At 44.4% G+C, this 25,597-nt stretch overlaps 1 protein-coding gene and 2 long non-coding RNA genes across 3 annotated transcripts in view; 1 reads left to right on the top strand and 2 right to left on the bottom strand.

Annotated features, from left to right (window-relative positions):
• The window catches only part of LOC139051004 (uncharacterized), a 40,703-nt gene that overhangs the window by 643 nt on the left and 14,463 nt on the right, over positions 1-25,597 (top strand). The window lies entirely within an intron of this gene.
• LOC135914862 (neprilysin-1-like) overlaps positions 7,852-25,597 on the bottom strand; it is a 32,323-nt gene continuing 14,577 nt past the window's right edge. Inside the window, exons 2-3 of the mRNA XM_065447780.2 lie at positions 11,576-12,268; positions 7,852-8,891 (exon numbers count right to left, since the gene is read on the bottom strand). Of these exons, the coding sequence (XP_065303852.2) occupies positions 7,926-8,891; positions 11,576-12,268 (1,659 nt within the window). The 3' untranslated portion in view covers positions 7,852-7,925. The remainder of the gene's footprint in view (positions 8,892-11,575; positions 12,269-25,597) is intronic.
• LOC139050590 (uncharacterized) lies at positions 14,834-22,019 on the bottom strand. The gene is made up of 4 exons (XR_011508960.1): positions 21,676-22,019; positions 20,579-20,683; positions 17,725-17,869; positions 14,834-14,943 (listed from the first exon to the last, which is right to left on the bottom strand). It is a non-coding gene; the product is annotated as an uncharacterized lncRNA (long non-coding RNA).

Here is a 25,597-nt window from a genome sequence, read left to right on the forward strand (position 1 = left end):
TGTCCAGGAAATACACGGCAGGGTTGATGAGATATAGCACTTTCACGCTCTTTCAGATATGATATAGAAGCGACAGCGCAAGACATGACTCGGAGTAATAAAATCATTATAACGATATACAGCAGCACAATTTTCGGGAGGAGGATTACAGGTTTCAGTTGACGCCATTGAGTGCCATATGCAAAAGCAAAATTGCTATTTTCATATTTGCAATGTCGCTTTTGTACAATATTGAAACATTGAAATTGGAATATATTGCTGTAGTGATGACGGAGTCTGAAGAGCAGATATAGCTGCACTGCTATGGTATAGAGCTCTTCGAAGCTTTTCTATTGTATTTCTGCAATCAGCCCTTAGTGATTGGTCAAATATTATTTGAGCCACCCCAATTAGCTTGTCCCTCACGTGGCGTTAAAACTGCGAAAGCTGTTTATCTGACATCATGTGTGCACACTGATTATGCGTGATCAGACCGGACAAAATAAAACTGATTATTTACGATTTTATGTATTTTACATCATTTGCCCTCCCCAATAGGTGAAATGCTGTTCAGGCTTCGCCCACTTCGCTTGTCTCTAACGGCACATCACATAACAATAAGCACTCACCACGTCAAAATGACGCATAAGCATCAAAGGTGTAACAAAACTGAAAAGTGTGGGTTGAAAGTCAGAGCCGACTGCTCCCTACATTTCATCATGATGGTCGCCTCTCGTCAGCCGATTGTGAAAAAAAAAACTGTCAATTAAGGCAATGGTATTTTCTTTGAAAGCAATCCATAGTAACCCCCCTGCAAACAATGAGAACGCTTCCTTGCCTGTTCAAGTAACGCTGTCAGTCAGCGCCCGATGCTTGCGTTGGTGGTTGCGAAAATTTGACGTCAGAAGATTAGAATTAAAGCACATTGTGACATTTCTGCATTATAGGGCAACTGGTCCATCAAAAAGATTTACCGGCCCGCAATTTCATTAAAAAAATTAGCCGACCATAACGCTTCTTGGTAATGCAACATTTGAGTGTAGCTGCTGCCTTATTTCAACAACAGGCAAGCGCATACAGAACCAAAAGTGCCGAACGGAGGTGGTTCTACGTTTCGTATTGTGCAGCACGCACCGCGATCCACCGCTAACGAGCCGGCGCTCCAGTCACGTGGCATTGCGCCATCTTATAGTGGGTCACTGCCGCGGAGAGGGGGCGGGAGATCAGTAATTATTATATAATGTTTCTTATGAGGTGGGATGAGCAAACGGGTGGAGAGAAGGCGTATTTAGTAGAGGTCATACACTAATTCACTCACAGACAGGCCTCAATGTGGCCGCACAAGGTTGGGGGGGGGAGAAGTAGAAGTAAGGAGACGAAAGCTATAACTGTCCTTCGAGTCACCGCAACGGCTCTGCGTGAACTAAGGGGAGGTACAGGGCAAGAGTGGAGGTGGGAGCAGGACAGGCAGGTGCAAGCACTGCCAGTCGCGGCAAATGCCGCTGAGGAACGCGCCCCACAAACGGCTAAGCGAGAGGAATGGTCGGGAGTCGTACAGCCACGCGACGCCGAGACGGAGGCGCGGAGAGCCGTGGATCACGCGTGAGGCGGCAAGGAGCGCCCGCCACTGGCACCGCGGCAGTGCCGCGACAGCGGGAGAAGAGATGGCGATGGCGCAGTGGATGGTGGCTGTGAGAGTCACCGCATTGGGGTGGCAAGGAGCAAGGGGGCAAGAAGATAGGCGAGAACACGTGATTCGGCTTTGGAGGACAAGGGCAGAGCAAGACTCGCGCGGCGCGCAAGAGATGGCAGCAGGAGCGCGCGTCGCTAGAGCAGCGTGCAGACGATGACCTTGCTTACGGCGAGGGACGACGGCGCCGCGAAACGCAGGAATGGGCGCCAAGGAGCTGTGCTCTAAAAACTAACTTGGATGACATTTTACGCCATTAGCTTCCAGAAAATGCTGGAAGGTTTCCTCCTAAACGTGCGGTAGCTCTATCAGGAAGGTGCACGGAACCACGAACGCTTTCAAGCCAGTGATGTTGAAGCGCGCCAGGGGGATATAGCCGTTGGAGGAGGAAAAATGAACTCCTTTTTATTCTACCTCTTTACAGTCGCTAGGAAAAGAAACAGAAAATATTAACAGAAACAAGAGCGCTATCGAGCGAGCCAAGACACCAAAACGAGCTCTACTCACGACGAGTCTGAGTACATGGTTTCGCACTTCCGGTTGTAAGATATTTTTTTTTCATGGAGGGAAAATAAGCTGTCCATCTACGGGCTCTCGCCGCGTGTCGTTCTCTACTACGCGTGAGACATCAGCCCTGCTGTTAACCGGTCAACCACTTTTGCTCGTGGTTCTCAGACGATGCATTTTCTAGACATGATTCAGCGCTTCTTGAATGATGTCAATGAACCCGTAGAGAACGGCAACGAGCCACTGTCAACGATTGTGCCACTAACAAAACAGCGCACGAAGATTCGGGGACTCATTCTTCACAAAATACATTCCTTCACTTTTCGTGCTCACGTGCACAGATTGATCGATGCTCAATGGCGCGCAGTTCGACGACATTAGGTCTATTATTCCCGCCATCTGCTCTTACCCGGAATATGTGTCCGACGGACCGTAATGCGTTGTATGAAGCCATGGCAGAAGGCGTACGTACGGCTGGCCTTATCTAACAACGCACACCAAGCGCACAAGATCTGTAATCAATGAAATAAGTTATTACAGTATATTGAAAATTGTATCGTCCATGCATGTATCACTAATGTGTACGCTGCAAAATGAGCCAATATACGAGCTGGGAAATTATTTTTTACATCTTCAGGGGGAGCTGCAATAATGCGAATTATTCTGCTCAAGTATGGTTGTCAAATTAGCAAGACGTAATAAACATGACTAAGATGGTTATAAGAGAAAAATTCTACGACCACTTTCTCTTCACAAATTGCATAAATTGTCAGGATCAGATTGCCGATGCTGCATTGCCTGACATAATATTGTTACAGCACGTCAAATTATTTACAGAAATCCACTTTATTATTTGAATGATATAAGTTAGGAAACACAGTTACATAGTACGGTTTGCTAAAGGTTTGCTGTGCCCCCGACAATTGTGGGTGGAATTCCCCAAGTATCACCCTTCTTACGCAATTTCAAAGGCACAACGTCCTTACGATAAGATAAGTATGGGAAGGGGCTGGACAATTACCTTATTTCGTCATAGGGCACCGAGAAGGAGACAAAGATCAGAATAAATGACAAGCAAAGGCAGGAGAGTGGTCATCTGATATGATTGCGCATCATCGTCGGCAGTATAGGATACGTTCTTACGGAAAATGAGCTTCACTTCCCAGCGTATGCTGCAGCACCAACAAGCGCGGTTGTGCTTGCCTATGAATAGCACCACAACATCAATGATAGTGCCTGTATTACGAAGTGTCTATTTATTTTAACCTCACACTAACTAGGCCGAAAAAAATGCACCAGATCAAACTTTAGTTCCAATCGGTACAGCGTGAAACTCTGGTTGAGCGCATCGAGAGCCGAAACAGGAGTTTAAATATTTCTATAGTGTACGCACAATGTGACGTGCAAGGCTGTATTCAGGCATTGTAGAGAGGGTATATACGGCATGGTGGCCATGCGGATGGATAGATTGATGGATGGATGTATGCTATGCGCGTCCTACTTGGAACGGGACGGTGAGTTGCGCCACGAAGCTCTTAACTTATTGGCTAATGTAAATGAGCCGCGAATGATTCTCATCACCAGCCTTTCTAAACCCCTAGCGAGAACTTTGTTTTTTGCGTCTCGGTTGTTAGTCGTTTCTACTTTTCTTCTACAAAAATTATAATTGCCTCACGCTCATCTCTACTGCGGGCATGTTTACTTTCGCGCCGATCTCGCTGAACACAAATGTGTCAAGCATGCCCGGGGTGCCTAAATAGACTTCTGTGCAGATAATAAAACATGCTCCATCATTTGCCTAGCTTTACCACAGCAAGCACATGCTGCTTCTTCCTTCTAGCTCGCTTTACAAGTGCGCGTTGTAAGGTATCCTGATCTCGCTTCGAATAGCAAAGAGCTTCCCCTTGAGTTAGCACAATTTTCTTTTTATTTCGTTTTTCCTCTTTAGTTTGTTTAAGATGTTAAAGTATGAAATTTTAGTAAGCTTAAGATTTTATTTTCCTCATATAAGAGGCCTCTTCCAATCCACCCACCCATGAGATTGTCTCAGTGTCCGTGACGTTGTGCCAGCGTTCTTTGTTGCTATGTTACTTACTCTACCAATTGCGGACTTGCTGGTAAGCATTCTAGTTCGTTTCCTCTACTCTGAATAAGGTTTTTCCTGTACAAATATAAGAACACTCTCCCAAACAATTTATTTTCCTACATAAACAAATGTGCATATATATCATGAAACTGGCTTAATGTTATCCGCGCATTCGTATGGATAAGTATTTCACCATCATCATCATCCTGATGATGATTTCACCACCACCATCATCCTCTCCAATGCTTCTACAGCTAGCCCGGTCATCTACTTATTGTGGCCATGTTGTCACTGCAATCTTCTTAATCTCATCCGCCCACCTAACTTTCTGCCGTCCCCTGCTACACTTCCCTTCTCTTGGAATCCAGTCCGTAACCCTTAGTGACCACCGGTTACCTTCCTTCCTCAGTAGATGTCCTGCCCATGCCCATTTATTTTTCTTGTTTTTAACTAAGATGTCATTACCTCGCGTTTCTTCCCTCACCCAATCTGCTCTCTTGTTATCCCTTAACGTTAGACCCATCGTTCTTCTTTCCATAGGTTTCCATAGATATTTGGTGCATGGAAAATATTCATACACACCTACGTAGTCTATATTCATAGTCGTTCTGGACAATCAATTTATTCTACTGAAATTTTGCGCGTTGCCCGGCATGATGGAAGCCATCATCTATTATCACTGTGGATTATGGTTGTGGGTATCATGCTGCGTGATTGGTGGCATGCTGGCTGTTGGGTGGCATGGCGGATGGCGGGCGGCATGCTGCGAGACGGAAAGCATGGCGGATATGACACTGAACACCACTGCAGTGTTCCACGAAGTGGCCTATGCCATTGTGTGTGCTACAGTGCAGCACTTGTACAATCATAGCATCTCGTCTGCACAAAACACTACAGGAGTGCGCTATACGCGATGGTGGAATGCCTAGCACTTTTACAGACAGAACGGGAAACAAGAAAACGAATAGCCTTTGACATGCTAGCAAAAAATACCCATTGGTAGTTTTATATCCCTAGCAGTGCTGCACTAAGAGTATAATTAGTAATCTTTATTACGTAAAGGGTCTAGTTACTGCCAATTAAGCTCTGTAATAATTACACATTGTAATTTAACGATATATATACTCATCTTCGCTTACAAATTAATGGAATACTTCTCGTAAATTAACAGATGATCTATGGTTTTAAACTGACCCTGCGGGGCCTGATAATTATCACAAGTTCCCTTGTAAAGTCTGTTTGCAATATTTAGGGTACTGCACAAAACAACGTGCTAGATTTTTTGTCTTTTCATTCTCTTTAAGTTCCATTAGCTTATCGTTTCTTTATTTCATTTATTAAGCACACGTAATTTCACCTATGTTGTCCTTGGTGTCAGAATTTGTTGGCTTCTTATGATATGACTAATAAAAATCGGGCCCCTCGGTTAACCCTCTTTCTTCTCGTGTATTACATAAGGAGAGTCTCGAATCCGGCAACATTGATGCCTTCAGGTAGCATGTGTGGGTCTATTGACCAGTTGCCTTCACCCAAAAAGATCAAGTTCTTGTGACACCTGCGGCAATTGCGTTAAGGGCCCCGGGTCGCAAAAAAGAAATCCTACGTCGGTGTCGGTCGTCGCTTGGCGAAAAATCACTCCCAGCCACAACCCCGCAGGCCCTCCGCGTGGCGCGGATGCGTTAGTAAACTAAGTGATTTCCTCAAAGTAAAATACACCCGAAAAATCGTAAAGTACGACCTCAGCACAACCTACAGACGTAGGAGCGTAAGTTGAATATTTAAGAAACCAATTATGTTACGCGGAAACTCAAACACAAACCCCTTTTCCTGACGGCGAAGCCCGCTCGGTTCCTTGCATGCGCGAGAAATTTGCGGTTGCCGGAAAGCCTAAAAATTAGGCAGTCGGGGATCTTTAAAATCTATCGCATTCCACGCTTAAAGGCGAAGCCTAAGCGTCCTCCAAGGTTTTTCATACGTGGGTGGATATCTAATATAATGTAATGCCGGGCCGAGCCGCGGCAGAGCTGAAGCAGGCGTTAATCACTCCCATACGTGGGCAGATCCCGAAGATAGTCCAATACTGGGCCGACCCGCGGCGGAGGTGTAACTCACAACTACGCGGCCCACATTCACAGCTTCGTTGGACATCCTTCTTCATAGAGTGGAAGGGCAATACATTTCGTTTTTCACCATTTCTTCGTTAGGTACACCCGCAACAGCTTGCCCAGGGCTACGATATATGTAAATAATTTAATAGATGTTACTGACATGTTATGACATTATCATAAGGCGCCAAAATACATTGACACCAAGGCCAACACAGGGGAAATTCCTTGTATTTACAGAGCAAAAATAAGAAATGATAAATTAATGGAAAAAGGAAGTGAAGTGAAAAACAACTTGCCCCAGGTGCAGAACAATCCCGTGTCTTCGAATTACGCGTGCGATGCTGTACCAATTGAGCTACCGCAGTGCCGTCTTACGATTCACTTTATTGGGTATTTATGTTTCCTACCAGAACCCTGGGAGTGCTAGCCGGCGCCATCCGCCGTTGTTGCTCAGCGGCTATGGTGTTGGGCTGATGAGCATGATGTTGCGGGATCGACTCCCGGCCGCGGCAGCCGCATTTCGATGAAGGGGAAATGCGAAAACACCGGTCGACTTAGATTTAGGTGCAGGTAAAAGAACCCAAGGTGGTGAAAATTTCTGGTGTCCTCCACTATGGCGTGCCTCATAATCAGAAATTGTTTTTGGCACGTAAAACCCCATAATTTAATGTTTAGCCAGCGCCACCACTCCCAAACCTTGGCGGCGGTTGTGGAAAATCTTTTCTGCTGCAGGAGTCACGAGTACGTGATGTTTTTAGGTGAAGACAACTGGTCAATAAACCATCGCATGCTAGCTGAAGGCGTCATTGTTGCCCGATTCGAGGCTCTCGTTATGTAATAAACGGGAGGAAAGGGGGTCAGCCGAGGGGAATAATTTTATTAAGCATATCATAAGAAGCCAACAAACACTAACAGCAACGCCAACATAGGGGAAATTACTATTATTAATTAAATGAAATAAATCGCAATTGTTGGAAAATGAGAGTGGATGAAAAAAATCGCTTGGCACTGATAGGGAACGATCCCAAGTATTCGCATTATGCATGCGATGCTCTACAGGGGCACCGCACTTGCCGCCGGCCGGCATCGTTTGCCACCTGCGGGAAGCTTTTTCATCCACTTTCACTTTCGATTAATTTATAAGTTCCTTAATTCATTAAGTAAATACAAGTAATGTCCCCTATGTTGCCCTAGGTGTCAATGATAGTTGGCTTGTTACGATATGCTTAATATCGGACGCCTCGGTTAATCCCCCTTCTCGTTTACGTTATGACATTAGGCAATTTTGCGGTTTCTACGTAGAGGTAATTGGTTGTGCTTAAACGCGTTTAGAGGAAGACATGTTCCATGTTGATGTGTCTTATTCAAATAACATCTTCTGAGAGGGTTTAAGCGGTTCGTATGAAATATGGAATAAAAGCTTGTCAAGCAATCTGGACGCTACTTGTTAAATGAGTATACGTAAAGAGGAAAGATCATAACTTGAGCATACTACCATGTCCCCTCTTTGTTGGCACGCGATATCAGTTGTATGGTTTATTGTTTTGTGTTCCAATCAATGGAATGTGCACCGGTCGTAAGGGTTCATCGGCGAACCTTTAGGACAGCTGAACGCGGCCGCATACCGCTCCTCATTTCGGGCGGGTAGATTGCACCGCAGCACTTCGGCCGGGTACCGCGACTTTTTGTTCCATTCGTAACCGCCCACCGCGCAAAACTCGAAACAGCCGGCGATATAGAACAGCTGTTCCTGGGTGTATCCCAGGATGCCCTCTTCCGCCGGCAGAGAGGAGAAGGCTAGCCGGGCCTTCTCGATTCCCCCTGTGTCGGCGAACGTTTCAGAGAGTGCGTTCTTGCTGTGCACCTCGTCGTCAGTGAAGCCCTGTAGCTGTTTTCTGACGCACTCGAGGCGGCTGCTGAAATTGGGAAAGGACTCATTCGACCACCACGTTCCGGCGGCGCCGGTCCTAGTGACGTTGCTAAACAACGGGTCGAAGGCGTGCGTCAGTTCGTGTCCCAGTACTTTTCCTATGGCGCCGTAGTGAACGGCCGCTGGCACCGCCTGTGGCACGAACGGGGCGTTCATGATCGCCGGCAGGATGGCCATGATGTGCATTACAGATATGTAAAACGCGTTCACCTCATATGCCTCGTAGGGAATATCATCGCGATAAATTGTCACTGTGGATTTGTTCAGAAGGCGCTTCTGCTCATCAAGGCGTCGGTGCTTTGTTTTGAACAGCCATTGAATGAACGGCTGCGAAATATTCGGATCCAGGTAACCGTAGTACGCATCGAGTGCCTCGTTGGTTTGGAGATGTTCTGGAAGAGGAATCACTGTGACAAGGCTGTCGACGTGCTCGACTGCGCCTTCGGCTGTTGATTGATCCATCCACGAGAGACTGGCGAAGTTTTCTCGCGTGGCCTTCTTCAAGGCGTTCCATGTGTTATTCGTGTAATTGATGCTACGGTGTAGCTCCAGGCTGTCGATGACGAACCGACCGATGGCGAACGGCGCAACCTGCGTGTGGTAAATTTGCTAAGGTCAGTGAGTGTCTGCAACGGCTAAACACGCTAACTCAGGTTCATGGAAGAAAAAGGCTTTCTATTCGTCAGTTATCATGGTCAAAATTCCTGTATAAGGACACCTGCAAACGCAACCAGTTGCGATATTGGACCTATTGCGGAGCAACTGGATGGCGAGAGGCAAACAGGCCTTGCTCTCGAAGTAATAGCTTATATGCATTCCTTGAAATACAGTAAGTGACTGCATCAGCATAGGTTGCAGATCCTTCAAAAATGCAAGAGAATGTAGCATGGTTATATTCAGAGTGTGCTGCTGTGCTTTAGCTTTTAAGCTGACAGCACGCACGATGCCTACTGGATTCTGTGCAATGGATTAAAATACCTAAACGCATTGGCAAGGACAGGAAGTGCTTCTAGCGGTAGACTAAGAATGTGAATGTTATACCACAAAACATGCACACTCTGGTAAATTTGTTTGCATTCCAGCTCATTATATCGAAAGCTGCTTGCCGATTCGGAGGATTATGTACAATAGCATCGTACGAAGAAATGCATGCGATGGTAAAAACTCCAGAAGAAATGCCCATTGGAAAGGCTGCTGGTTCATAAGATCACCAGTTTTATATCTGTCTATACATAAAGGAAAGCCGTGTTAAGCAAGGCGTAGTGTGTTCGCAGGTTTGTACTTAGGCTGAGCACGAAATATGGCAGCCAAAACGACTACTACTACATTATTAGCTCGGGCACCTCAAATTATTTGGTACATATTCCATGACGATGCAGGAGCTCCTCATCACTGAATTTCACTGTATTGTAAAGACATAAGTTGGATAATGGTGCACACCTTAAACAGGAGGAAGAGTTGGCAGTTCCTTCATACTTATCTCCTTAGGTTCTTGTTTATGTCGTGCAGCTGCACTGTTAAAATTTGTTCAAAGGTTATCTACTCTACGTAAACACATAATTACTTGTGTTCTGCCCTATTCCGTTGAAATATTCTCGTACGTGGCATATCTTCATACATATATGTTGGTATTTTCACTATTGCTGCCGTTAGTAGACGCAGGATAAATGAAGCAGTGCTGACCTATTTTTCTAAATATTGTTCGCAACGTATTTCATCTGACGGCGCCGAGAATACGCGAGAGTGGTCCAACTAGTCTAGGAGTTAAGAGACCCCTGCAAAAACAAGGAGTTAAATAGTTCCCAATAGGGAAGGCGGTCAGAACGCGTCCTCATTTGCGCGTTGCTTGCTGTATTCTGATAATATCAGGCGAATGTGACACTTCGCTGGTTTTCCGTACTCTTTGTTTTAGCTTTCATTTCCTTAATGATTTTTAAACAGGGTAAGCTAATTGCCAAACCATGCTGGATGCATTCGTGTTAGCACATGAAGTTGGTGGTTAAGAAAATGTGTACCATGGAGTAGGGGTGCAATTAAGTGATGCCGACCCGGAAATATAGAAAGCCAAAGCAAACAAACAACCCAATTTTTTTCCGAAACTCAATGAGTGCGAAGGATCTTTCCAATCGACAAAGAGCCAAATAGTCAACAGGTGGCTCAATAATTCCGCCTGCACTTGTGATAACAACGTGAATTTGAACTCCTGACAAATTTTTCATGCCTCACGCTTTTAGGTACACTTGGAGATTCAAGATTGGCTACACGAAAGGGTGGAGTCGCCCAACAGATTCGTTAAGGCTATTATAATTTTGCAAGGAAAAATTGATTTATGGTTCGTTCACAGTGCCCAAGCACGCGGGAGGGAGGGGGTGTTGTCCAAACAGTACAACTCAAAATTCTGTCTCAATACTTTTACAATTACGATTAGTTAAAGCCCAGCAACATGTAATCACAGCTAATCACTGCGAGACCAAGCTGACCCATGTTGATAGCATTACGCAGAAGCAACCCGGTACCCATACCATGGTAAAGTTTGAGGTACTTTTATAGGTTTTACTCGAATGAGGAAATATCTGTTCTCAGAATTCGATGTGAAATGTTAGAATGCGTCAAACATGGCCAGAAACCGAATCACTGTCCCACTTCTGAACGCTATATCCGCTTTGTATATAAAACGACTTGGGAACTTGCCATCCATGTAAGTCTAATGCGGGTGGTAGCCCCGTACAGTCGCGGACAGAATAAAATGGACCATGGGATCTCCGAAAACGTTCAATTCCCGAGCAGCCTGTAGCAGTAACCAGTAAAACTGCCCACGACAACGTTGTTAGCCTATTCTAGTCGAGGTCCAAAGTGCAAATACCAGATTGCGTTGTGAGGTTGCGGAGATATTCAGCTTTATCTTAGATTTCATGGTCCATAATATTTTGTAGGCGACTCTACGTATGGTGGGCCCTAACGTTCTACTGATGCGATAAAGAGCTCTTCATTTTTACGTGCATTTGATGCCGAAAGTTCTCGAAACGACATGTCATAAATCTATAATTAAAGAGCCGTGTCAACAACCGTCAGTACAGCTGTAACTAACAATGTTCGCGCACACTGACATACTGCTGGTACATCACTGCATTACAGCTGTTCAGTCCGGAAACTCGATTAACATGTGGCGCTATGAGACTTTGGAGGTATTAAGCTTCTTATCAGCAGGCACATGCCACATACTTTTAAGGTCGACTGTTACAGCTACTACGACAGCAAACTGTACGTTCCCAAACCTGGTTCGTGTAGTCCAAGCATTTAGCCATGGAGGCCAGCTGGGCCTCCGAATCCCCTTCTTCCAAGCAGTACAACAGCGAAGATGACAAGGCAGCACGCAGACTGGCGACAATATTCCAGCCTGCGAAGAGGACGAGATCAGCATAGCCGGACCGCTTCGTGTTGTCGAGGAGAGTTTTGAGAAGCAGGCCGCTGTTGTTAATTGTCAGCACGTCTTCGCTCATGCCGAAAGACGGATCACGGGGTAGGCGCTTGTTGATCACCTTGAGCCAGGTTTCTCCCGTGCTGTGCCCGGCGGTATTGTTCGCTAGCTCTTCGATGGTAGTGTAGAGGAGCGTAAACCGTTTAGAGGGAAACAAGGCGTTCACGGCAGTCAACAACTCTGAGAAAACAGAGCGGATTCGCTTGGCAAATTTCGAAGCTTTATCGCTTGTCGCAGATGGCGCAACCGATGAGATGCACCTGGTTATGACTTCTGCGTTGGAAGTAGTGTTGTCGATCTTCAGTTCGATACCGAAAAGTAGGCCATACCGCTTGTCGGTCCTTAGGTCCGGTGTGAGGCTAAGCAATGCGGGCGTCGCGAGGTTGTACTCGAGCGACATGCCCAGTAGGTAATCCATCAGGTCAAAGTTGCTGGGAAGTGCCAAGGAAGGCCACTGGAAGTTGAACTTCTTGAATACGTCAAACAGAACCTGCGAGGATCAGATGAGGGGGTGAGTTGCAGGCGTCCATGTCTCTTTGCGTGACACTGAAAAACTCGACTTACGGAGCAACGTAGGCAAGAATGAAGCCAAATGTTCAAATACATGCGCGCCATGTTCCATCATCTCCTTCCCTCTCTACTTTGTTGCATAAGCTTCCACGCCTACAATAAAAGAACTCCCTGTGATCAGGCCACATTTGGGCATAAATTTACGTGATGCCAGTTGACTTTGTGAAGAGAATCGTTGATTATTTCAGTTGTATTGCCGGATATAAATGAATATACTTGCGGTGACATTGTGCCTAGAAGGCAGGCATTATTTATTCATAATTGTGGGAACAAAAAACCGGAGATAGTGCAACGCCGGGTCGACGCGCAGCGGAGGTGCAATTCTCAACTTAGGGACTCACATACACAATTTCCCTGGTCACCTTTTTCAGAGTGTGGAAGGGTACTGATATTTGCTTTGTTGCTGCGGTTAAGCAAAACATTTCACACACCTCACGGCCCCATGATTAGCATATATAATATTTACCTAAAACTGTTTTTGGCAGCAGAACGCTAACTACAATAAAAGAAGTCGTGCCAATTACTCGGAATTTTTTCGTGCAAGGAAGATGCAAACTAAGGTTGAATGTTGCTCTGCATTTTTTTTAAGGATACTTCCCGTAAATCTGAGTATAGGGCACCGGATAGTAGAGGGCCTATCGGTTTAATTTGTTTGAAGCGGCAGGCAGGTCGCTTACATATATTTTTTTTCTGTCTGCCTCACACAAGACTTACTGATGAAAAATTGTATAAGGAAGAATACATACGAGAGATACATACTGCATGAAGAATAAGAAAAATAATTGTTCTCCAAAGAGAACCGCACAATAACATAATGGAATGAAAGCCGACACTGCGGCCGCAACGCACGCCCAGTCACCATGCGGCCTTAAATATAAAATGAAATAAAGAAGAGGGGCAAACGCACCTATTACTAAAGCGTAAATACATGTCATAATCGAATATAAACACCACTTGGTTGGTCTGTTAATAAAGAGCAGCGCGCGTAGCCGTACGAAAGGACCCGACGAGCTGAATCGCGGGCAATTTCCAGACGCGCGAGCGTGATGCGGCCCAAGCCACTTCGATCGCAGCGCCGCCACAGTAGTTTTCGTCATCACGCGACTCACTGCAAAGCATGCGCTGCCTCAGCCGCTTGTCCCACTCAACCATATTCTACTACGCTGCACTATATTCTACTACGCTGCACTTGAAAGCGATCTGCCATGCAGCCATGGTGCGCGCCTGTCCCGTCCTCATGAGCCCCCCCCCCCCCCCCCCTCCCCAACTCTCAAGTTCCAGCGATCGCCACAGAGAGCGAAAAAACAACCGCGGCGTGTTCCAGCATGAAGCGCCTACGTGAGGCTACTGCAATTTTATTGCATACTTTAGTTTGTATTTTTTCTGCTAGGGGTGCTAAACGTTGCACACTATTTGATCTTTTCATGTACATATATTAGCCGAGAAGCGGAGCTAACATGTCATTTTGTTACAAAAACGTAGACAGTTGTATTTATTGGACTTGTAAATATAATGTTTGCGTTTTATTGCGTGAATAAAGTTTTGGAGACCTCACTCACGTGCGATATGCAGCAGGCCACTGGTACCAATTGCAGTGCGTGCCGTTTATCGATTCAAATTGTAAAGCCCCTACTAGAAAATCCTATTTGTTTTCAAACGGGTTTCATCAAATAGGGTTATGGAACGGGACCCCGTTTGATCCTGTTCAGTCCTGACCTGTTTAAATCCCGTTTGTTCCTGTTTAAACCTGACCCGTTTAAATCCTGTTTAAACCTGACCCGTTTAAATCCTGTTTAATCCTGACCCGTTTAAATCCTGTTTAATCCTGACCCGTTTAATCCCGTCCTATCTAACCCAGACCTGTTTGCCCCTGTTCAGACCTATTTTTTGCTACATTCATACCAGGTCCTTTCAGAATGGATTGATGTTGCTTAATATAATTTACTCTTTACACATATTTTGTGCACTTGTGTATTTGCGATCAGCATTGAAGAGAACTAGATCTGCATTAGGTTCGCAACAAGAAGCCACTTTCATATGTAGGTTTGCCTGGTACATTGCTTGATACGAAGATGAACACAATTTTCGGCATAAATTGATTAGCACTACCAACACTGATGTGATACATTATGAACAAGTTTTGTATGACCCACGAGTACGTTCTCTATGTATGACCTACAAGAAAATGCACCCTGAAGAAGATTGTACCTCCTTTTCATATTTATACTACAAGTATGCAAATGTAATTCTTGCTAGTTTAGTATATGTTCGATTACTTGTACTCGTCTTAATGCAGTGGTTCTTGCTGTAATGGTTTGTACACAAATCCACAGTAAAGTGTAATTTTGGAGTGAAAAATGTCAGGCAAAGTATTGGCATGTACTTGTAAGTGAAAAAGACAAGTATAATTTACGTAGGTATTTCTGTACACCCACTTGAGCTTTCATTAAGCCTGAAGTCCTCCGGCCTAAATAAAAGCATGTCATAAATGTCTCAAGCACTGTTTATTGGACCTTCTAACGGTATTTCGATGCATCCAGTCTGCCGAGAGAAGACCGCTGGAGTGGGTTGCTTGGGTGCGAGCGAGCAGGGCACCTGAAAAAGTAAAGCCAATAATTTATCTTGACTCATGCAACAGGTTAGCACATAGGCAAATTTGCCTATGTTCTCACAAATAAGAAAGGTTCAGCATTCCGGTCATAGAAGATAACGAATACATCTTATTGGAAAAATATGTGGTTTCATGCACTGCCTATGTTTCAAGGGAACATGGATTACTGTGGGAGAATAAGCTGTCATAATTAGCAGGAGATTGAAGCAAGTCTTATAGGGAAAAGATGGACACATCGTTTGATTAACAATAATTACTAGTATTGAAGCAACAGAATACAAACATGAAATACCTTTAAAAACAACACCGACAGGTTGAGATAATAAATTATTCAGAAACTAAACCCGTCTGCCAGCAAAATACCGTAGTGTACTGGCTTTGACATTGCGCTGCTCAGGCAGAGGGCATGGGATTGAATCCCAGCCACAATGGCTGCATTTAGATGGCAGAGAAATGCCAAAACCCCTATGTAAGGTCTATTGGGTACATGTTAAAGGAGACTAGGGATCCCGCCAACTTGAAGTTATAAAAACCGGGGTAAATTTCGAGATAAGTAAACTCACAAAAGTAGAAGGCCCTGGCCATGCGAAGACCATATAAAGCCTTTTAAGGTAGGTGCCAGCAGCCGCTAAATATCTTGCAAAAGCGAAATATAGCAGAAGCGGTATTTTTCCGTAGATCACTTTTGCAAGGTATTTTACAATTTGACACCCGACATGTTGGGCATCTACGGGCAACAGCAATTCTGGCACAGATCATAGCAAACACTGTTGCACCTAGGTATACATAGACACATAGGTATAGGTACAGTCGCCGACTGATTTTCCGGACATGATTACTCGGTCTGCTTCACGGCACCGCCATTCTCCCCATGGACCATAATATATAACAACTTCCGAAAATTAGGACGCCTTGCAACCTCTCGTCTGATTTTTCGGACACTCCTTGAGCCAACTTGATCGAGAGCACCATGCACCGACTCTCACCGTGGCATGGTTCTACTTGCTGAACGCCATTTTTGTTTTGAACGAAGCCTCCTTGGTGCCCCACGAAGTGGCGCTACTACAAATCCCTGCTCATCATCATCGTTTCTGCCTGGTTTGTAGCTACAGCAGTTCCGGTCTCAGCTTAGTATGCGATGCCAAGACAATCCAGCAGCTGATTTGTTTGTTTCTTCGTACACGACGCTGCAAGTAGGCCAGGTTTTTTGTTTGTGCAACTGATGTCGGCGTGACGATGTTTGACGAAGCAAGATGGGCCAATTCATTTCACTAATATTTAGAATAGCTACCTGTAAGCACCACCTACCTTTCAACAACATTTGCAAAGCAAAAAACCTCATCCTGAAAATCTGCACACGAAGACATCGGTAGTATCATCAGCGTGGGGCCTCAAGATAATTCGGCAAGCCAAGAAATTACTGACAGCAGGAGTGCAATCATGCCAACAGGAAATCTGTGGCTGAATAATGCACCTTCTACCACTTGGCAGACAGTGCATTTTCGCAAGGCCCTAACTACGGCAGATCATTGTTAAGGAGTTCCTGAATGCACAACTCTATGCCATTTTCCCGCTGACTCTAGGGAAGCACCTCTGCACAGTTGCAAGAAAAAAAGCTAGATGCCCCAAGAGAAATGAGCCCACTCAAGCCATGGAAGTTATGTTTACCTTGTCTTCCTACAACTACTCTAAACCTAGGACTGCTGTTTTGCACAAGGGAACAAATGTCAACATTGGTGCCTCGCCCAACACAAGTGGTCTGCGCCGTAGAAGGTGCCATCAGTCAGCCCACAGATGAGGCCCACACCAGTGCTGTCAGTGTGCTGTACAAATTGCAGAAGCACAGCCTACAATCTTGTCTGCCTTAGTGTGATCGCAATAATGAACGAAAACCAACGAATCAAGTTTGTTTCGTGCTGAGAACAGTTGCCTCATGCTGGATTTTCCTACAATTCTTTCTAAGCACAGATAATGCTTCGTTTGTTGTGTAGGCATGTAAATAATGAAAAGGCCTGCATCACTATCTCTGAAAAAAATAATGTAAGAAAGCACGTACAGTACACAGGTGCAGTGTCTATCACATACTATTTCGTGCAGTAGAGGCTACATCGGATAAACCGGCAAATGTATAAATGACTGGCAGCGTGACCAAGCAAACTTGATGTGTGGGTCAGTTAGCAGTGGTAGTGCACTACTCTCGGTGCACATGCACCTATGTTTAAAAGCTGCTTGATCGTGACAAAATAAAAAGACAAAAGCGCTGGAGAGATATCTGAAACTTTTCTTATAAGTATGACGAGGAACCTAGCACTAGCTCCCCATGCAGAGAATTACTAGACAGTGAGACTGCTTCTTATCATTGTAAAACAAATGTCACACTCACCATGTGATGCATCCTTTTCGTTTCTGTGGGAACAATATGTATTCAGATCTATTCTCCCCCTTTCACCTTTTGCACAATATTACTGTGCGAGCTATAATACTGAACTGTTAGTAGCACTCTGTCCTGTTGCCTCCTTTCTTTCCTTGTGAATTGTGTGCTAAATACGGCTTTTTTTTGGTGAAAGAGTGCTAGTTTAACGCATAAACTAGCGCCGTGGCACTTTCCAATAAAGGACTGTTATAATTCTCTAAAAATATGTCCATGCAGAACAGTGTCAAAAGAACACCTTAAAGAAAGAACATGAGTGTATCTATCATAAAGACCAATCCTTGTCTTTTTCCTTAACATAATTTTCAATACCGATATTGAAGTACAAGCTCACCATATTATATCACCTTGTCAATGAAGCAAGGCACAATGGCGCCCAACTGTCACGGGACCAACTTGGATGTGGAGATCAGCGCAGATCAGCAACATAGCATGGTCTGCTTACACTTCTTCTCCAGGTCCGGCCACACCTATAGCAGCTATAAAACAAGTGAGCTTAGAATAACAAGCGAAACAATATAAAAAGTGGCAGTGAACAAAGCAACTTTCCTTAGGCATAAATAGGATCGCATTGCTGACATTATGCACATAAGTAACTTCATTTTGAGCAACAAAGCATCCAATTTAAGAAACATTATATGTATGATCTATCTATGTGAGAAAGATTAATCGAACGCCCTCTATTTGCTACACCCCTCCCCTTATGCATGGATGTCTCCCTGACTGAGTGAGCTGGGCTGATCCCAGGTATACTGTAAGTAAAGGGTGTCACTTGGTGGGCCAATCTCGATACCATTGCATGACTTGTACAATAATTTTAATGTGTATTGTAATGCTGGCCATCCTGCAGGCACTGCAACATTATAGCACCCATAAGGCTAATGGTATTACCTGATAAGGTTAACTAATAAGTGTCCTCAGAAGCATAACTCGGCATGTATACTCGGAGGCCATTATTATAAGAGATGCAATAGCAGAGGCGAAGCTCTATCCTGTGCCATATGCAAAATGGCCGAGCACGCCCAGCTTTTGGTTACATTCTCACTTGTGACCACTGCAACAGGCTGACTGACATGCGTAACCAGCAGTTTGTAGGACCATATTTTCATAACCTGCATTTTTTTTATATCTGAAGAGATCAGCCTCAAGCTCCATGCTGCGCTGCACTCGAGAAGCATTATAAACTGGCAACATTTAAATGCTATGCTGCATGGTTTGTTGCATGCTTTAGGAATTTACTTACTTATTGTACACATAGCTCATAGTCTCCAGTTGGAGTATTGCATGAGGTGGCAAGAAAACAAATTCTGAACTAACAAGGAGAACATTCAACAAAACAAGTCAGACCAAAGAAAAAAAAATAACATACTCTCATAATGGGACTATGTATCTGGCAGCTAGCTTATAAAAAAGACAATTAGGAATGTTTTACTACTGGTAGCGCTTTAGGGCATGGAATGTAGAATTCCAAGCATCATACACTTTTAAGCCACCTTTCGTGGTTTTTTGTTTTGAAGTCCTATTCTCTGTACTATTATAGAAATGAATAGCCCCTCCAAAATAAAACAAAGAAAACATGTAATGCACAGTAATGTAACACAATAATGTAATGCACAACAGTGAATACTTAGAAAAATGTAATTAAGAACATGGAGTCTATGTGGGCACAGATGTTAGATGTCTACATGAAAGCATAATAATAAAGGTGGGCAGAGCATTTATGCTATTGTCGGGCAACCTGCTGCAAGACATACAGGTAAAAGGATATGCATGCCTCACAACACAGTCCCTAAAAATATATGTCACAATACAGTGAGTAGGTATATCATGCTTATCTACAATAGCTCCTAATTATATTTATTTCAGAGGGGGCTACCTATGAACCTTGATCAAACTGAAGGTGGGCCAAATTCTAAATATACGATTCAAGTAGACAGAAAAGGGACGTTATGAATATGACATCTACAGCAAAAGTGTTGTACATTATTGTTGTACATTATGTCATACCTGCCAACCTGTGAACATAATATTTTGTAAAAATGCTGCAGACACTAAATTCTTTGTTGGGGACATAACACACATTATTTTAAAGCTTGCTCTCAGCACCCCCATTGTTGCATACACACACACATTATTAATAAAGGGAAAATCGCACATCCACCCACTCGTAGCAATTGCTACAAAAGAAACCCGTACGGATTCCTCGAAAGGAAAGCCTCATAGTTGAAAAAAAGAAACCGTCCAGGTCCGGGACTCAAACCCGGGACCTACGTCTTTCCGGGACAGCCGCTTTACAATCTAAGATAACCAGGCGGCTAGCAGATGGCCCGGCGAATTCGAATTTGTCGACAACATGAAGCAAAGGCAAGGGTGTGACGTAATAGTTCTGCGGAAACGTGCAAGGTGTAGAGAGGTAATTAATAAAGGGGAAAAAAATATTACGTCAAACCCTTGCCTTTGCTTCGTGTTGTCAACTAATTCGACTTCGCCCTGCCATGTGCTAGCCACCTGGTTAACTCAGATGGTACAGTGGCTGCCTCGGAAAGGTGGTAGTCCCGGGTTCGAGTCCCGGACCAGGACGAATTTTTCTTCAACTGTGCACCTTTCCTTTTGAGGAACACATACGGGTTCCCTTTGTAGCAAATGCTACGATGTCTGATTTTCACTTTAATAAAAACTTCTCTCCACCTCGTGTGTTTGCGCAGAACTATTACGTCACACACACATTATCAACCATTATTTACCTTGTCGTGCAGCACAAAAAGCAGCAGTGAACTTGAAACCAGTAACTGACAACTTTGTTTTTTCTTTAGATTACAGAGCTTTTACAGCGTGTATGCTGCTGCCGCTTTACGCTGCTTCATGAATTTATCTGACCAAACTTCCCTAAAGCAAGTGCCCCTCTGATGTTCTCGTTAGAGATATTGCATCGCTAATAATAAACCATTACAAGTACCATTACAATTAATTTTTACGTGCATTTTAACAATGTCATGCCCTTAATCTCTCAACAGCTTTAAAACATCTTAACCAACACAACTTCATTGTCTTTCTAAAGTGACATCCATAAAATTGTAAAATGAGCCCACATTTGTAAACCCACGGAAAATTCAGGAGAGTTTCCAAACATGGATGATACCAACAAAATCTGCAGCTCGTGTACGTGGCAGCAACTGCTTTGCACACACCTTGTCACAGCATGCACATCAGGTACTTTGCCGTGCTGTTGAGGCTGCAGAAGTGCCGCAGGTGCATATCTGGAGGTGCCTCTGGTTCACAAAATCTTGCCATCCCTAAACAATAATAAATGCTTAATTTATTGTAATCTCTGCTGAAACTGCAAACTTGTGATATAAAAAGATCACGTCATATTTTGAAAAAAGTCTCATACAACCAGTTACATGAAGCTGCAACTGGTTGTGCAAATATCTGACCGTAACATCACAGGCGGTTAAATAACACGTAAATCGAACTGTAGCAAACATGAATCTACTATGAAAAGGTTCACACAAACGTACAGCTGTATAACGTGAAATGTGAATTGTACTATCAAAAAATTCCTTAGGACATGAAAAGCGTTCCAAAACCTAATTTGTTTATGCGGCGCAACAAAGCACTGCTCCCAAAGGACGATGCGCTCAAAATTTCAACAGACCACCTCTTTTTCTGGAGAGACAACACAGAAAAGAGAAAGATTTTTCGATTAAAAAGAAACATTGCTTTTGTAATTTCGGCTTCTCTGCAAGATCGGAACCCTTTACAAGTACACGAAAACACACAGGACACTAATACACGTCATCTGACGACACTCTATAAACAGACGAATTTCCATACAAGCTGAAAATCTGGCCATGCGTCGACGAAGAAATCGGGTGCTATCTCGCGCAGCTGTTAGCTGTGAAGACGACACATCGACGTACTACTTCTGGAAATGCCTATACCATTTCTCAATGAAAAATTATGTACACAAGCAGTAACTTTCTTTGCTTGAATTTTTGTGCCCATTTAGATCAAAGAACCACCCGCGCTAGCGTGCTTCATAGGTGAAAGTAAATAAACCACAGATAGAGCTGTTGGTAACATGAATACGTTTTAGGGCAATTTCCATGGAACTTTTTGCTAAATGTGCACTGCGACATGAAGAACAACCATTTGAAAAGCGCATTTATAATTCTTGCTGCTTTACTCATTCGGATTCGGTTGTTGTACGGATGTTGCGATACGTACAAGAACGCACACTTCACGAACCATAGACAGGAAGAATGCGCGCAAGCGCCGGACTTACCTTTCTAGGCGTACTCGGAAAACGCTCCTTTTAGCGTCACAGGTGCCGCGGCATCGACTGCACCAACGGTCCTTCCGGCGCACACACTGTTGAATTGCGGATCAACTACAGGACGTAAGAGCACAATTTTCACCAAATTCTTCCGTACAGTGTGACACGATGCGAGAGTGCCAGAGGAGGAGATCCTTTTCGTGAGCCCGGAACAAAGAAAGTGGCGAAGGCTCATACCTTCGACATCGGCGCACCACACGAAGGATACTGCGGGCTACATTACGCGGTCCCAGGGGTTTTGTGATTCTCAATGAATACAAAGTGCACCACAATTACTCTCGGCACAGCGTACATACCATTAAACAGCTGCATCGGACGGCGTCAATGCAGCGCGCACTCACATGTAGCTAAGGCAGAAGACGGCAAAATAATATCACCTGTAACTTTACCGGCGCTACCTGTGCTGCCATCTGTAGGCCGCCACCGAAAGCGACCGTGCTTTCGGTGATCTCATGGATGGTGACGGCGTTGTATTTCGATGTTATGCGAGTCGTACAGCGTCTTGTACGACGTGTTTCAGCAACGTTGCTTTTAATGAAGAGGACGGCAATGTGCGCATACGCCTTATAGACGTCTCACCCACTTGAATAACACAACAGGAAATTTTCAGTCTGTCGTATTTTGGGACGTTGTGACTGTCGTTCTGTTCTCTGTTGTGTGACGTCTTGTAGTCGAAAATTCTGTAGCTTCTGATCAATATATTTGATTAAAAATTGACAGACACCTCTTTAAGGATAAGAAAAATTATTAATACAAAAAAAATGAAAGTAGAAAAAAAAAAGCATTCGCACGGGATTTGAACTGCGGACCTCACGATTCCGAGACAAGCACCTTACCACCGCACCACGCCGATTTTTTTTTTCTTTATTGCCGACTTCGACGTTCTAAATCATGGTTTACAAAGGATAAAACATGTGAGCCACACTTCGGTCAACACGGTACTAAAATCGTTTTAACATCGCTAATTCATCAAATACAGAGATCCATTGCGGTGGATCAGGCAGCGCTTTGAAACCATCTCTCACACACGCAACACTCTCAATGAAATTTTCCCGAGTCGGTCGAGCAACAATGTCTCCGTTTTGGAATTGCAGTCTAGTTTTCCACATTGCGTGGAGGCTCAGGACCATAATAAGGTCATACGGGACATCCTCAGTGTTATCAATCGGTAAGAAGCGTATTCCATATGGGTCTAAGGGTAAGTGTTTTTTCAATGTTCTCTGCAGAACATCCCAGTGAAAGATGGCGTCCCAGCAGTCTAGGAATGCATGTTCTATTGTTTCCGGTTTTTTGCATAATAAGCAGTCGGTGGTCCAGGGGATGAATATACCCTTTTCATGAAGCCAGGTCTTAACGGGAAGTGTGTTTGTGTGTAATTTGAAGAAGAAAGATTTAGCCGACGGCCGTATTGGCATTTTTTTTACTCTCTTTAAGACATCTTGTCCTGGGCCTCCACGGTGTGGAAGACGGTACAAAGGTGCAGGGAACATCGTGTCCACGAGATCTCTGTATAACTTTTTCCTTGTAACGGTTGACAGGTATAGCTGTGAAAAACGTACATTCAACATCCTATATGACCATACCACTTCACGCAGGTAACCAGTCACAGCTCCTGGCATGTTGTGAACAGTCGAAACAATGAATCCTGGAATTTGTCTACACAGCCGTACCTGTATCACTGTTCGGAGAAACGGATCGTTTTGATCCCGTAAAAACACAAAACGTGACACGACTTGTCGCAGAAACAAATGAGCTAGACCAAGCCCACCTTTCTTGACAGGGAGGAACAAGTTCGTTCGACTCATCCTCTCCCAGGTAGACGCCCAAATAAATGTAGCGAAAACTCGGTGAATTTTTTGTACGCTTACCCTCGCAGCACACAACACATTCATAACGTACCATATCTTAGATACTAAAAAGAGGTTGCAGACAGTGGCTCTAGAAAACATTGACAATTGCTTTCCACTCCACCCGTCAGCCTTTTCCTTTGCTTTCGAAGCTTGATCGAGCCAGTACGATTCAGGTTCACGGTAACTTCCGAGAGGCACACCCAAGTACTGCGTTGGTAACGACGACCACTTCAATCGATAAAGGGCCTCCGGCGTGTCTTTCCAACTACCATGCCAGAAGCCGTAACTCTTATCCCAGTTTATCTGGGCTCCAGTTGAATCGCAGAACTTTTCAACGACAGTCGTGGCCTCCTTAATGCTGGCTGTGTTTGTGCAGAAAATCGCGATATCGTCGGCATATGCCAAGATTTTTACGTGTGCTGCCTGCAGCCGATAGCCTGCTATGCGCTCGTTATTTCTGATCGCCAAACAGAGTGGTTCGAGATAAGCAGCAAATAGAAGGGGTGACAGCGGGCATCCTTGCCGCACAGACGAACGCACGCGAAAGCTATCGGTGAGCTCCCCATTAACCATAATGCGCGTTGAGCATTCTCTGTACGCCATCGTGACGCCTTCCGTTATGACGTTGCCAACATTCGCATGTTCCAGTATGCAGAACAAAGCCTTGTGCGAGACGAGGTCGAATGCCTTTGCCAAATCGATCTGCATCATCGCGACGTGGTCGCCAATCGCATCGCAACACTCAAGCACACTTCGAGCCACGTGTACATTTGTTGTTATACTGCGGCCTTTAATGCCACAAGTCTGGTGCGGCCCTACCAATGTTTTAATTACACTTTGAAGTCGTTTGGCCAAAGCTTTCGCGAATATTTTATAGTCGACGTTGGCTAGAGTTATCGGGCGATATGACCCTGGCAACAAAAGTTTTTGCTCATCATCACTCTTCGGAATTAGCACGATATATGAGGTTGTGAAAGACAAGGGCAATCTTTTTCGCTCAAACGCTTCACTTATAACTTCGTGAAGTACGCGGGCCAATGCAGACTTGAAGGTTTTATAGAAAGTGGCTCCCAAGCCATCGGGCCCAGGTGCTTTACCGATGGACAACTCATCTATTGCGCACTCTATCTCACTCAGGCTTATTGGTAGTTCCAGACGTGCCCTAACTTCTTCATCGAGCTTTGGTATCAATGAGAGAAATTCTTTTTCATAGCTATCTTTAAGGTCCCGCGGGTGACCTAATATTGCTTTAAAGTGATCGGCGATCCCTTGTTTGATGTCATTTTTGTCGCGCGTAACATGATTGCCTTTAGCTAGCTGGCGGATTTCTTTCCGACATGCGTACCTTTTCTCCTCTGATAAGGCTCGTTTCGTTGGAATTTCTCCCGCCCACAACTTCTCAGACCTTGATCTCACAAGTGCTGCTTTATATTTTTCTGTATCTATCCTTTCTAGTTCAGTTTTCACTTTCTTTAATTCGTCAACATACACACCAGGCTCGAGACTTTCCATGCTGATAAAAAATTGCAGTTGCTGGCGAAGATTTGTTTCTGCTTGTTTCTGCTTGTGCCTAATGACACTGCTTCTTTGAATGGCCAACATTTTGACTCTCTATTTGAATTCTTCCCATTGAATGGCAAAGCTTACTGGCTTGGCTGAAGTCAGGTTTTCTAGTTCCTTCACTACAGCATCGACAAAAACATCGTCATGTAGCAACTGCGCATTCATTTTCCAAAGATTCCAGTTAAAGGGGTGTTTGCTTTGTCTTTTCCCGAACGTGGCAGTTACCAAACAGTGATCGCTGTATGCTACAGCTTGCACATCATATTCACAACATAAGGGCACTAATTCGGCTGACACGTATAATCTATCTAATCGAGCGTGGCTATCACGCTGAAAGTGGGTAAATCGCAGGCGAGTACCGCTGGCAAAAACACTACCCACATCTTCCAGGTCATAATCATGCACCACTGCATTTAGAAATTCGGCACTCTTATCACGAACGCGTGAACATTTTGCTC

Source organism: Dermacentor albipictus, chromosome 10 (assembly GCF_038994185.2).
Source record: "Dermacentor albipictus isolate Rhodes 1998 colony chromosome 10, USDA_Dalb.pri_finalv2, whole genome shotgun sequence".
Taxonomy (NCBI): Eukaryota; Metazoa; Arthropoda; class Arachnida; order Ixodida; family Ixodidae; genus Dermacentor; species Dermacentor albipictus.